Source organism: Cydia amplana, chromosome 2 (genome assembly GCF_948474715.1).
Source record: "Cydia amplana chromosome 2, ilCydAmpl1.1, whole genome shotgun sequence".
NCBI classification, from domain to species: Eukaryota; Metazoa; Arthropoda; class Insecta; order Lepidoptera; family Tortricidae; genus Cydia; species Cydia amplana.
In genome coordinates, this window is record NC_086070.1 from 4,525,653 (window position 1) to 4,540,049 (window position 14,397).

The following is a 14,397-nucleotide window of genomic DNA, read 5'->3' on the forward strand; positions in this document are numbered from 1 at the left end:
TCTATGGGACGTTATCCCATCGCGCCTACATTTTTCAAATTTGCCGCTTTATTCTTGGTGGATGACGGTGTGTTATGACGCCGTGGTACTTTCCACATGTCGCCACCGTAAAGACGGCCGTCTTTTGCTGCCGCTATATGACGGCACCGTTTTCGGAGGAATCCAAAGCTTTAGAGGAAAGGCTCGAGGTTGATCTCGAGCGCGGAGCAGGGGTTGGACAGGTCGAAGGCGGCCAGCACGGCGGGGTGCAGCACGCCCACGCGGCCGAGCACGGTGGACCCGAGTACCACTTCGGCGCAGCGCCCGGGGAAGTATGCGGGCTCTGGAAAATATGTACAATTTTTAGGGTTCCGTACCCAAAGGGTAAAAACGGGACCCTATTACTAAGACTCCGCTGTCCGTCCGTCCGTCCGTCTGTCACCAGGCTGTATCTCACGAACCGTGATAGCTAGACAGTTGAAATTTTCACAGATGATGTATTTCTGTTGCCGCTATAACAACAAATACTAAAAACAGAATAAAATAAAGATTTAAGTGGGGCTCCCATACAACAAACGTGATTTTTGACCGAAGTTAAGCAACGTCGGGCGGGGTCAGTACTTGGATGGGTGACCGTTTTTTTGCTTGTTTTGCTCTATTTTTTGTTGATGGTGCGGAACCCTCCGTGCGTGAGTCCGACTCGCACTTGGCCGGTTTTTATGTCCTGTCATGTTGATTTGTCTCCAAATAACTAAGTTAGAACTTAGTCTAATAGTGTCGAATGGTGTGGCCCTAATAAGCACTGAAGATATGCAATGGTTACGACCTAGGGGCCCATTTTTGAATTTCGATCGTTCGATTTCGTCACTCGAAAATCGGTGGAAAACGGCGAAATGCTAATTTTTGAAAAACGAGTGATAGAAATTTGGAACCGAGTGGTACTGACCACTCGTTTTCAATTCTATTAGTAGAATTTTTATGCCTAGTAGTGGAGATATTACTGAACGAAATACACGAAATCGAGCGGTCGAAATTCAAAAATTGGCCCCCTGCTCGGCGACGGTTACGCACCATAAGTCTTTATTATTTATATACATATTTGTTTGCGTAATATTAAAAACAAAATACTTTGTTTCCGCTCCGGTGGTGTATGAGCAAGACAGTGCAGTGCACGTATGTAGGTACTTGTAAAGTGTCATTCTATGGAACTTGCTAACTATGTAACAAACCGCCATATTAAAATTGTCTCTAAAGGTTTCGTCTCACAGACGCGTTTTCCGGGCGGGGAGTGAGCGGGGCGTGAGCGTTTTTTATGTAAAAGCGGCGCGCCCCGCTCACGCACCGTCCGGAAAACGAAGGCTTAAATGTTAACTTACCTACTAGCAGCCTACTAGTCACTTTTGTTTACATAGTTAGCAAGTTCCATAGAACGACACTTTAGGCTATCCGCTCGCATACCGGAGCGCCCTCCGGATTTGCATCCAATTCGAAGACCGCCTTAAGGCTTCGTCACACAGGCGCGTTTTCCGGGCGGGGCGTGAGCGGGGCGCGCCGCTTTTACATATAAAATGCTCACTTCTCGCCCGGAAAATGCGCCTGCTGTGTGACGGAACCGTTACTGCTACCATAACCCACGATGCTCACAGTTGCGTCTACACCACACGACATACATATGTTGTATGTGGTTGTGTGCTATTGTCTATAGTATTCCCTCGTCACCTTCCTTGGGCCGCAGCCTGTAACCGTCGCCGTGCGGCACGCGCAGCAGCAGCATCACGCGGTCCAGCAGCCCGTGCACGAACTGGAACCCCGCGCTTTTGCCACAGTGCACCGCGCACAGCCTTCTCTCGTTGCGGGCACCCGTCTCTGAAAAAAAAAAACAATTTAGTATGGTGCACGAATAGTTTGGTAAAAAAACGAAAGAAGAAATTTGAATTAAGGTCTCTTCACACTGACACAGTGTATCAGCGGGGCGTGATGAAAGGGGGCCGATACAAGGAAACGATGCGAAAATGGTGCAAGAGACACTTCTGACTTCGGGAAAACTCGGCTCCGTTCGGCTCAGCATTGCTCCGAGGAATTATTAGGGTTGACACAACTTGACGTCCCTTTGCGTGCACGACCACAGATAATATAATGGCTTGAATTTTGACAACCCTAAATAGCCGAAAGGGATAGTGCCATAAGTTACAAAGGGATATCATGATTAAACATTGAATCGCTGTCAAACTTCGGTTTTGTAGGAAATGTCCTTTTTGTATGGTAGTAGGTACTATTACTTATTATGTGGCTCAGCTACAACGCCCCGCTGCAGTGTAACGCATCCTTTACGGTCAGACAGACTAAGTAGGACAAAAAACCCTCTCGTATTGACCTCTCATATGTGAACGGCCTATAATAGGCATTAGGCGGCCTCTCATATACTACGAACTCTGTGGAAACACTTTTCTTAGGGTTGAAGATATGGATGTATGAGGAATTGACGATTAAGGGTCTCTTTCTTTATTATTTCCACCAGCGTCGGCATCCTGTAGGACAACGTCATTAATCTCGAACAGTTTAGCGGAAGAGGCATCTGTTGCCTAAAACTCTAGGACTTAGAAATTAGAGATGCCGAATTATGGCGTCTAGGGGTCCTATGTGGATTTTGTAAATATCCTTCTTTTATTATGAGTATTATGACTCACCAGCGCTGGTATCCTGTAGGACAACGTCACTGATCTCGAACAGTTTGAGCGGGAGCGGCATCTTCTTGCCTAGAACTCTAGGGTCTTGGAATTAGAGATGCTTATTATGGCGTCTAGGGGTCCCGCGTGGATTCTGTAAATATCCTTGTTTTATTGTGACTCACCAGCGTTGGTATCTTGTAGGACAACGTCACTGATCTCGAACAGTTTAGAGGCAGAGGCATGTTCTTGCCTAGAGAACCTTGGGATTAGAGATGCCGACTTATGGCGTCTAGAAGTCCTATGTGGATTCTGTAATATCCTCATTTTATCATTACTCACCAGCGTTGGTACCTTGTAGGACAACGTCACTGATCTCGAGTAGTTGAGGCACAGGCATGTTCTTGCCTAGAGAACCTTGGAATTCGGGATGCCGACTTATGGCGTGTAGAGGTCCCATGTGGATTCTGTAAATATCCTTGTTTTGAGTATTATGACTCACCAGCGCTGGTATCCTGTAGGACAACGTCACTGATCTCGAACAGTTTGAGCGGGAGCGGCATCTTCTTGTTGGCGGCGAGGGTTTTCAGCAGACCAGGCAGGAGCTGGGTGCGGACCACCTGGAACTCCAGGGTCTTGGGGTTGGAGATGTGGACGGCCGGGGTCTGCTCGATGGGGATGCCGAGTTTCGTTGAGATGTCTTCTCGGGAACACTGGAATGAAGGGGTTTAAGTTAAGTAGCCGCCAAATGACTATGAAGTTGTCGTCTCCAATGATTTATAACTCAAGATAGGTTATACGTGTTCCAAAATTGAAGCGCTTAACTTGTGACAAATTGGACAAGTTGCCTTTAGTCGCGGCTGGACAAACGAGAAATGTACACGTCCTAACGAGCTCCCGCACACCGAAAGAGCATAAAACGATCTTATGTTTAACAACGAATGTGACAAAGATGGATGGAATGAGAAAATTAATTAAAAATAACAGATTTCTTCGTAGCCACAGAAATAAATATGGAAGTATTTTATGTGCTCCTCAAGTATGAGTATAACCTATCTATGGTTATATAATATCATTGGTCGTCTCATGAATAATCACATTTTTCTTAGGCCGCGAGTTGTAGTCGCCTCTCTCGCCATGTTTGTCGTATCACTTACGGCATAGAGAAATATAGTAAGAATAGAGTGCTCACTCCATACATCAGTTTTGGTACCAAAAAGACCATTATTTTCGTAGACGACATCTAGCATCGAGTAGCGGAATTATCAGTACTTGACACTAGATGTCTCTGCTCTGAATCGCAACTTACGAAAATTGAATTGAAAAACAATTTACAACTAATATTAAATCAGGAGTTGAAAATAAGGTTCCGGCTAATCCGGTTATATTATTAGCTGAAAGCCCGAAAATAAAGTTTAATGGCAACCATACAGACCTGCTCGCGCCTAGTGAAGAGTTGACGCAGCCCTATGGGCCAAGACATTGAATATAGCCCTTTAATATTTTTTTTATATTCTAAGATACTCAAATCTTGCCATACGATTAAATAAATAAATTAAAGTGTCATTCAATAGAACTTGCAAACTATGTAAACAAAAGTTACTAGTAAATTGACATTCAGTGTCAATTTTAGTATGGCGGTTTGTTTACATATTTAGCAAGTTCTATTGAATGACACTTTAGCTGAAAATGGAGAGCACGAAAATAATAGTTTTTAGGGTTCCGTACCCAAAGGGTAAAAACGGGACCCTATTACTAAGACTCCGCTGTCCGTCCGTCCGTCTGTCACCAGGCTGTATCTCACGAACCGTGATAGCTAGACAGTTGAAATTTTCACAGATGATGTATTTCTGTTGCCGCTATAACAACGAATACTAAAAACAGAATAAAATAAAGATTTAAGTGGGGCTCCCATACAACAAACGTGATTTTTGACCGAAGTTAAGCAACGTCGGGCGGGGTTAGTACTTGGATGGGTGACCGTTTTTTTGCTTGGTTTGCTCTATTTTTTGTTGATGGTGCGGAACCCTCCGTGCGCGAGTCCGACTCGCACTTGGCCGGTTTTTATATTCTAAGATACTCAAATCTTACCATACGATTAAATAAATAAATTAGCTGAAAATTGAGAGCACGAAAATAATAGTTTTTTTGGTACCTACCAAACCAGACGTATGGAGTGAGGACTTTATGTATTTTTTTCTTTATGCCTATAGACAATACAGTATGAGTAGTAGAATGGGCATAGAGAAATAAAGACAAGAGTGCTCACTCCATACATCAGTTCAGACTATTAATTTCAGTGTCTACATCTAGCATCGAGTAGCGGAACTATCAGTACTGCTACTTGACAATAGATGTAGCACCGACCGGAAAGTCTTATCTCAACAGCATAAGACTTTCCTGTCGGTGCTACATCTATTGTCAAGTAGCAGTACTGATAGTTCCGCTACTCGATGCTAGATGCTAATAGTCTTTTTTGTACTAAAACTGATGCATGGAGTGAGCACTCTATGTATTTTTAGGGTTCCGTAGCCAAATGGCAAAAAACGGAACCCTTATAGATTCGTCATGTCTGTCTGTCTGTCCGTCTGTCCGTCTGTCTGTCCGTCCGTATGTCACAGCCACTTTTCTCCGAAACTATAAGAACTATACTGTTGAAACTTGGTAAGTAGATGTATTCTGTGAACCGCATTAAGATTTTCACACAAAAATAGAAAAAAAACAATAGATTTTTGGGGTTCCCCATACTTCGAACTGAAACTCAACATTTTTTTTTTCATCAAACCCATACGTGGATCCCATCCCATCTATGGATAGGTCTTCAAAAATGATATTGAGGTTTCTAATATCATTTTTTTCTAAACTGAATAGTTTGCGCGAGAGACACTTCCAAAGTGGTAAAATGTGTCCCCCCCCCCCTGTAACTTCTAAAATAAGAGAACGATAAAACTAAAAAAAATATATGATGTACATTACCATGTAAACTTCCACGGAAAATTGGTTTGAACGAGATCTAGTAAGTAGTTTTTTTTTATACGTCATAAATCGCCTAAATACGGAACCCTTCATGGGCGAGTCCGACTCGCACTTGGCCGCTTTTTTCTAAACTGAATAGTTTGCGCGAGAGACACTTCCAAAGTGGTAAAATGTGTGTCCCCCCCCTGTAACTTCTAAAATAAGAGAATGATAAAACTAAAAAAAATATATGATCTACATTACCATGTAAACTTCCGCCGAAAATTGGTTTGAACGAGATCTAGTAAGTAGTTTTTTTTATACGTCATAAATCGCCTAAATACGGAACCCTTCATGGGCGAGTCCGACTCGCACTTGGCCGCTTTTTTCTAAACTGAATAGTTTGCGCGAGAGACACTTCCAAAGTGGTAAAATGTGTGTCCCCCCCCCTGTAACTTCTAAAATAAGAGAATGATAATACTAAAAAAAAATATATGATGTACATTACCATGTAAACTTCCACCGAAAATTGGTTTGAACGAGATCTAGTAAGTAGTTTTTTTTTATACGTCATAAATCGCCTAAATACGGAACCCTTCATGGGCGAGTCCGACTCGCACTTGGCCGGTTTTTTCTTTATGCCTATAGACAATAGAGTATGAGTAGTAGAATGGGATACGCACCAGGCTGAAGGTGAGCGCCTCGGTGTAGCCTGCGTGCGCGCACTCGTGCCGCAGCTGCTCCGCCAGCTTGCTCAGCGCGGCCTGCCCGCCCGCCGTGCACACGCCCAGCGCCCGACGCGGGATGTTGTTGTACCTTCCCAGTGGACACATAAAGTCTATTTTTTTATTCGGTAGACTGAAATGACAGTTAATAGTATGAAATGACATTTCATGTTCATACAATTAGCTGTCATTTCAGTCTACCGAATAAAAAAATAGACTTTAGTTTGTCAAAGGACTGTCTCATTTCAAACATAGACAGAGAGAATAAAGATAAAATATAGTTTTCTCCAATATGCTCGGAAATGTTCACCTTATTGTAGCAAAAATAGTACAGGAAGTTCTACGTTATTGTCAAACTCTAATTTAAAAAAATCAAACTATCGCTGTCCTGTTCTAGCGGACGGGAATGAAAAAAACACTACAGTAATAACTTATTACTGTAGTGTTTTTTACTTTTTTTAAATAAAAAACGCAAACAGTCAATTATTAAAGCCGCGAGCCGCGTCTACACGACCCGATCAGCTATCATTTCAAGCTATAGGATAGAGTGAGATAGTAAGATAAACGACCTTACTTGTCTCGTTTTTACAAGACCGTTGTGCTCGTGTATGATCGTGCGAATACTGCTTAATAAAATCAAAGATTTTTTTTTTTAAGGATCTCATCCGTGTACATAAAGTTTATATAGTTTGTCAAAGGACTTTCTCATTTCAAACATAGACAGAGAGAATCATACTATCTTTGTCTTACACTAGTACTAGTACCCAAAAGAAAAGGATAGGTATAGTTTTCCTGGTTCTTACTGACTGACAAATTGGTTTGACCAACTATATTGCACAATTATATTGAATGAACGAATATTGAATGGTACTTAATGGCAGAATAACTTTGTGCCCTTAACTTTTAAAAATAAATTTTAGAGGGAAATTGTTTTTGACATTTTTGATGTGAAGGTTCGATTTGAGTCATGCTTGATGCTTAAATAATTATTATTTTACCTTATTTCCTCGCATTTTTGGAGAAAAGCACTATATATGCCTCGGCAGGAATAGCAATTCGTGGATTCGTCTTCTTTGTCGGACTCCGCTTCGCGTCGTCCGACAAAATCGAAACTCATCCACGAATTGCCCTTTCCCGGCCTCTGCAATAATGTACTATTATTCAAGTAGGCATATTACAATGCGCTTATGAACGTCAAATAAAGCTACACCGGCTCCAACCCTACACCTCTGCCCCGAGAAGTTTTAAATCCCCCCTCGATTGGAGGAGGGTATCCCAATATGGGACCGGCAACAAACTGGGCGGGACACATCGTTTCAAAAAATTACATCATCAATCATACATCTCTGTCTGTGTGTAATGGCACCCAAAAGAATAGGATGAGTATAGTTATTTGCGTTCCTATTTACTGACAAATTGGTTGAACTAATACATGATCATATTTTCAAGGTTGAGCTCCTGAATTCGGTAACAAATTAGGAACGTTACATAAACGTATAGTATGTCTAACCGATTTGCCAGTAGAAAAGTCTTGTGGATATGCTGGAAGTACCTTAGAATTATGATGATCGTGAGTGAGTGTGTCAGTGACAAACTAAGGAACTTTGACGTGCAATAATTCTTAAACTACAAGTTCTAATATAAATGTAAAATTGTAAACACTCGTCAGTTTATAATCTCGCTAGTTAAATTATAAACTGACGGCAGGGAGATTATAAACTAACCTAACCTAACCTACGTTAGATTATAAACTAACGGGTTCACAATCTTACGGTGTCATATCTAAAGTATGTTAAGCCATATATGTCACTGAAAATTCAGGGTTCTAGCTTTAGCCAGCACAAAATTACAGGACGTCGAAAATGGCCTGAACTGAACCGCTTCGAGAAAAAGATGCCTCTTTGTTTTGCTCGATTTAGCGGATACAAAAATATGTATAGAAAACATTACCCGTAAGCGATGGCGATGTCCTCATATAAGTCACAAGCGTGGATAACATCGTGGCGAGAAGGAGGCACGCTGACGTGCAGAAGCCCTCGCTCTGGCTCGTGCTTCGCTTTCAGACACATGCACGACAGAAGTGCCGCTAGCTTGTCGCCGCTCTCACTGAAAATCCATCAGGAAAATGTTATGTTATAAATGCACTAAGATTAACCGATTTTAACACAATTTTACAAGATATGTTGCCATTAATAATTATAATTAGGTATACGCCAAATTTTATTGGTGCTCCATATCAAAATTGTCCAAAGCGGAACACTTGAATAATACTAATATTTTCATATGTATAGACATATGAAAATATTACATAGGTAAAGTGTCATTCTATGGAATTTGCTAACTATGTAAACAAACCGCCATATTAAAATTGTCTCTAAATGTCAATTTACTAGTGACTTTTGTTTACATAGTTAGCAAGTTCTATAGAATGTCACTTTATAATAGATATATTATAGGATAATTTTAAATTTCCCCTGAAAGGAAATGGAACAGACAAAACACGGTACTACCCGAGCGGGGCAGCTTTTTAGGTATATATAAATAAATAAATATTATAGGACATTCTTACACAGATTGACTAAGTCCCACAGTAAGCTCAAGAAGGCTTGTGTTGTGGGTACTCAGACAACGATATATATAATATACAAATACATAAATAAATAGAAAACAACCAAGACTCAGGAACAAATATCTGTGCTCATCACACAAATAAATGCCCTTACCGGGATTCGAACCCAGGACCGCCGCTTCACAGGCAGGGTCACTACCCACTAGGCCAGACCAGTCGTCAAAATAATATATTCAAAGACCAACCTGATACCAATATAATTATTAGCCTTATCCACACTAATGGTCTCTTCTCTCGTCTCCATCTTCGGGTAGAGCTCGTAGGTGCCATCGGGTGCATAAACCTTGCACTGCTGCACTTGGAACTTGCAGTACGGAGCGAACATGCACACTATGGTGTCCAGTACCACTTTAGCCTAGAATTTAAATTGGGTTTGGATTAGATTTAAAGCGACCAAGTAATATGACAAATACATTTATGAAGTCGAGGATAGGGCGAAGTAGAAGCGAAAGACACGGAAAGCTGATCCCAACACCATGTGGGATAATAGCTTGGAAGAGAGAGAGATTTTGGTAAAATATAAAATCGAAAAAACGCTTAAAATTGAACTAATAAACGGGGGTCTTTTGCGGCACGTAGGGACGTTCTTTGACCCGGGCACCACACCAGGGGTTGTAAAATAACTTGAATTTAACACCATAAGGTATACAGTGTGTGGCCTATAACGCGGGCGAAAAATTAAAACGTAGATTCTACTCCTCAAACTAGACAATGTTTGTTCAGCGACTTTTAAAAATAACTTGTGATTTGTATTTTAAAACACTTTAAAATTTAATCGAACACGCAATGTATTACGAAATTGATTATGCCTGTACGGTGACAAGACTGACGGGCAATGTCAATTAGACGGAATTTAAAGTACATTGAAAATATTATTTAGTCTGTTTGAAAAAGGGACAATTTTAAGACTACATAACTTCAAAAAGTTGTTGAACAAAAGTTTTATTGTTTGAGGAGTAGAATCTACGTTTCAATTTTTCGCCCGCGTTATAGGCCACACACTGTATAGAGTTAGACCAAGATAAGTATGCAACGATTTTGATAGCACACGCAGTGAAAGTGTGATTTTTACGTCATGATTTCATAGAAGTTTGACGTTTAAAAATTAAAATAACACTTGCACTGCGTCTGCTATCAAAATCGTTGCAGAATTCTCATGGTCTAACTCCAAGTACCTTAGTCAAGTCCGTGGCGGTGCACTCGATGAAGACATTCTTGGTGTTGAGGGTGATCTTGGAGTGGTCGCCGTTGATGATGGGCGGCATGGATAGCACCACGCCGTTCTTGTCCTTGATGACCGGGTAGACGGGGCTATCGCGAATGATGGGTAGATACTGCTTCAGCTGCGCGTGGCTCTGGAATTGAAGAGAAAAAGATAAATCGAAGTAATTATAAATGCGAAAGTTATTCATGACTTTAGTACTGAATAGATTCTGGTGGAATTCAGCTTAAACCCTATCAATCATAATTAAATGACACTACACTTACGGAATACAAGTCCATCAGCTCAGTCGCTGTCATCTCCTTCTGTTGGTTGAGGGCCTTGAACTTGATGTCAGCTGGTGGCAGTGCGTCGTACACGAACGGCCCCTGTACGGTGTCCAGGTCGTGGGTACCGATGGCCACCAGAGTTCGCTTGCGGCAGATGTTCTGGTGCAATTTGTCCTGATAGGTAACAATATATGCCTTTAAGGCAAAGTAGATTCGTAGTAAAGGGGCTGTTCATAAATTACGTCATCCATTTTTGACGATTTTAGACCCCCCCCCCATTTGAAATGACGTAATTTATGAACAGCCACAAAGTAGAGTAGAAGGCAAAATAAGGCTTGTAAGTACATAAATGTCAAATACATTTCACGAAAATTGCAAAAGATTCGATCCTTCTATAGTTTGAACTGTTTGAAGCCCCCGGGCCCTACCCTATGTCCTTCCTAAGACAAGGTAGTCTTTATCAGTCATCATTATAATTTCACGCAGGCAGAAGCTAGTTTTCTATCATTCTGGCCAGGACCCGGATTGAAGGACATTAGTTATTTACGATACAAGTGCGGAAACTAGGAAATTCGCAACAAGTGGTGATAAACTAAGACACGACCAAAGGTCGACACGATAATTACCTATTCAGTGTTGTCCCTAAACTCACATGCGAAGGCGAGTTCTCGCACCGTCTAAATGAGCCCTAAGGCCTAACTTTGTAGCCGGTGTAGCTTTATTTGACGTTCATAAGCGCATTGTAATATGCCTACTTGAATAAACGATCTTATCTTATCTTTATCTTTAACATTGTTACCTGCAAGTCAATGAAGCTGTCGTAGGACTCCTTGGTGAAGTGGATGCCCTTGAGCACGGCGGCCACGGCGTAAGGCCGGATCTGCGCGGTGCTCGGCGTCAGGTGCAGCGAGTGAGAGTCCTCGTATTTCGTCAAGTGGTATTGAGGTGATTCTTTTCTGAAATGATTAAAAAAAAAAATGACTTAACCTCTCGTGTGCCGGGATTATTTTATGTAATAGTTTCCTCGTACGCGATTCGCGGGCATTCATGGGCTTGGCTAATTTCTGTAATTAAGCGATCATATCGGAACGCAGATCGCGTACGAGGAAAAGAAAAGGTATAATTTCTCTACAAAACTGGAATCGCCAAGCAATTTAACATATTAACTGCCAGCGACCCCCTAGTCCCGTTAGGCGGGTTCTCTTTTCATAATAGGCACTTTTTTGCCGCGCGAGGCAGCCTCGGTCAGGATTTGTTACATGAGGCTGCCGCGCGCGGTGAGGCTGAGCCAAACATCGAGCGCTCAGTTTAACGTGAAGTCGCACAGAGACTGTCTCGACTTTTCCCTCCTGTAAGATCCTAGCAAGGAGTCCATATTTTTCTTTAAATCAGTTATTGGAATGTTTATTTCCTGGCTTATATTTGTCCACGCATCTTCTCTTAGAATGGACATGGACAAATACCGACAACACTTGGCTCGGGCCGAGGCACGCTCGGCCGAGGCCGGGCATGCGTTTGCCAGTCCTGACTGACCGAGGATTTTCCTCTTCTGCGGCTGCTCGCTCAGTCAGTACCTGGCTAATAGCCGAGCTAATAATTTTTTTGGCTTATCATATTAAGATAGTTAAATAAAAAGGTACATTCTTTTTGGAATTGCCAGAAACCAATGCAAAACTTACTTTTTTTGGAACACCAGCAAACCATTGACCAGTCCCTCGAGACACAGAAGGTCATATCTGTTGGCAGGGATGTCTATGCGGTAAAGGATTTCTTCTGACACTCCGGCCCCTGCCTGGTCGCCTTGCTCTTTCATTAACATCTGTTTCTCAGTTGTCTGTAAATAAAGTTGGAAATTCAAGATATCAATTTTATGCTTGTATGGCCCAAAGCAGTTTTTGTGTTTTTGAATTTTCTTTTATTTCTGTAAGAGATTATTTTTTGAAATCAAATTGAATTTGTACTTAACAAGAACGAGGGTACCTACGAAGCTAAGTTACAAGTGTTACAACTAGGGAATGCAAATCGGTTATTTTTTTTGGTTGTTTCCATACAAAAAATAACCGAAAATAACCGATTTGCATTCCCTAGTTACAACCCAGTAATTTACAATTTTCCTTATTGCTGTGGGCAATTTCGACAATACATGCCATACTACACTTACATTAGTACCTTTAATTAATTTAATTGCGTGGTGTCTGCGTGGTGTATGTACAGTCGACATCAAAGATATGTTTACACCTTACTCCTTTGTAATAAGAATAAGTGAAAAATTTAAAGATATCTTTGACCTCTCTGACTGTACACTCTAACAATAATCAGAATATGAAATAACTATATTTTGAAATCAAATGACTAGTACCTACCGGGATTAAAACAAGGTAATAAAACATATAGAAAAGGTGAATACTTACGACTTCGTCAAGTTCTAATCCAAACTCAAAACATAGGTCTTGGAATTCATCATCAGCTGCAAAATAAATTGTTTGTTAATAAATTAGGTACTTGTAAATAACAAAAGTAACATTTAACATTTGCCCAAGTGGATCTTACTGTAAGTCTTTCCAAGTGCCGCGAATAGCGAATCACGTTTAACGGATATCGTTGGCATGTTGTCCAAGTTATAAAAATTATACTACAAATAATAAACAAGATATTTGAACTACTTCACTACTTTATTCTACTTTAAGAGATACTAGGTTAACAGCACAGTTGAGCACAGTACACGACTTTGTGACACTTGGTGACATGCGTGACATGCGTCACCATGCGTGACAGCTGACAGAAGACAGCTGTCGTTCACAGAGTATCCAAATTATTTTCAGATTTATTATGAACGCTTATCCTATTAAAATAAGTTATATTTAGATCTTGGAGGATATAATCAAACGGAGACGCCATGTCTGTAATTTTCTGTACAAAACAGTCTGCCGATTTTTGCGGGGGAGGGGAACGTCAAATGTATGCGTAACGTAAAAATAGCTATGTCAGATAAACGTCAGTCCATACATTGTGTATGACCGTTGGCCGCCTATTTTCGACAGAGGGGAAAGCCTGTTAATGGCTACTCCGTTTAGTTGTATCCTCCAAGATTTAGATATAATAGTTAAGCAACATCTGCATATTTTCAAAGATTATTAGTCATGTTCATATAAAATTACAAATAATTGATTGAATTTTTTTAAAGGGTATTAGGTTTAGGGTTACCATATGACCTACTATAAATTCTACCACATTTGTAAATGTTTACTGTTTATTATATGAGTGACTTGCCTATTCCACAACATAACATAATACCATCATTAAAAATAACCATTAAGTCGTTCTGAACTAGAGCAATCCAGGTTTACAAAAATTGCCTAATAGAATAAGATAGAGACAAATTAATTAACTTCACATCGTCCCACACTTCTATGAAATTATGACCATACGTAGTATCTTCTTAGATTTCTTATTATAGTTTATATTAAGGGGCTGTCAACACCCAATGTCATTAAAATGGATGTTACTTAATCAGTTTTTTAAGAAAAACTATTTGTTTCAGTAAAGCAAAAAAAAAAAAAGGTATGTCAAAGGACTGTCTCATTTCAATCAAACATAGACATTGAGAATCATACTTTTTTTGTCTTACACACTAGTGTAGTACTAACTAGCACCCCCCAAAAGAAAAGGATGAGTAAGTATAGTTTTATTTGTTCTTATTTACTGACAATTTGGTTTGACTAACTCTATGTTAATATTCATTTGTTGTGGAGTAAGCGCGAGCGTCCGTTCCGTAGCAGTGCACGGCAACTACTATGGCTAGACACCAAAATTGGTGTGGGCAGCATGAAATTGTAGGTATATGTAGCGACGCGACGAAATCGCGCAGTGTGCCACGGCTGCCTTTGCACCTACATTTTTTAACTTTGCCACCTTTTTCTACTGACAAAGTGGCCAGAGTATATTTCTACTA

The 14,397-nt window shown here is 40.7% G+C and overlaps 1 protein-coding gene across 1 annotated transcript; it reads right to left on the bottom strand.

Moving 5' to 3' along the window:
• Positions 1-170: 170 nt before the first annotated feature.
• Positions 171-13,121, bottom strand: LOC134662004 (phenylalanine--tRNA ligase beta subunit). Its single transcript, XM_063518244.1, has 12 exons — positions 12,996-13,121; positions 12,857-12,912; positions 12,125-12,279; positions 11,245-11,401; positions 10,443-10,619; positions 10,130-10,309; positions 9,140-9,309; positions 8,276-8,431; positions 6,284-6,416; positions 3,148-3,358; positions 1,699-1,845; positions 171-322 (listed from the first exon to the last, which is right to left on the bottom strand). The coding sequence occupies exons 1-12, from the start codon at positions 13,051-13,053 to the stop codon at positions 171-173; spliced, it is 1,752 nt and encodes a 583-aa protein (XP_063374314.1). The 5' UTR covers positions 13,054-13,121.
• Positions 13,122-14,397: the final 1,276 nt, after the last annotated feature.

Coding starts and splice junctions, on each gene's coding strand:
- LOC134662004 (XM_063518244.1), bottom strand. CDS start 13,053: ATGCCAACGATATCCGTTAAACGTGATTCGCTATTCGCGGCACTTGGA. Junction 10,620..11,244: donor ACAGCTTCATTGACTTGCAG/GTAACAATGTTA, acceptor GTTACCTATCAG/GACAAATTGCACCAGAACAT. Junction 8,432..9,139: donor AATAATTATATTGGTATCAG/GTTGGTCTTTGA, acceptor ATGGATTTTCAG/TGAGAGCGGCGACAAGCTAG.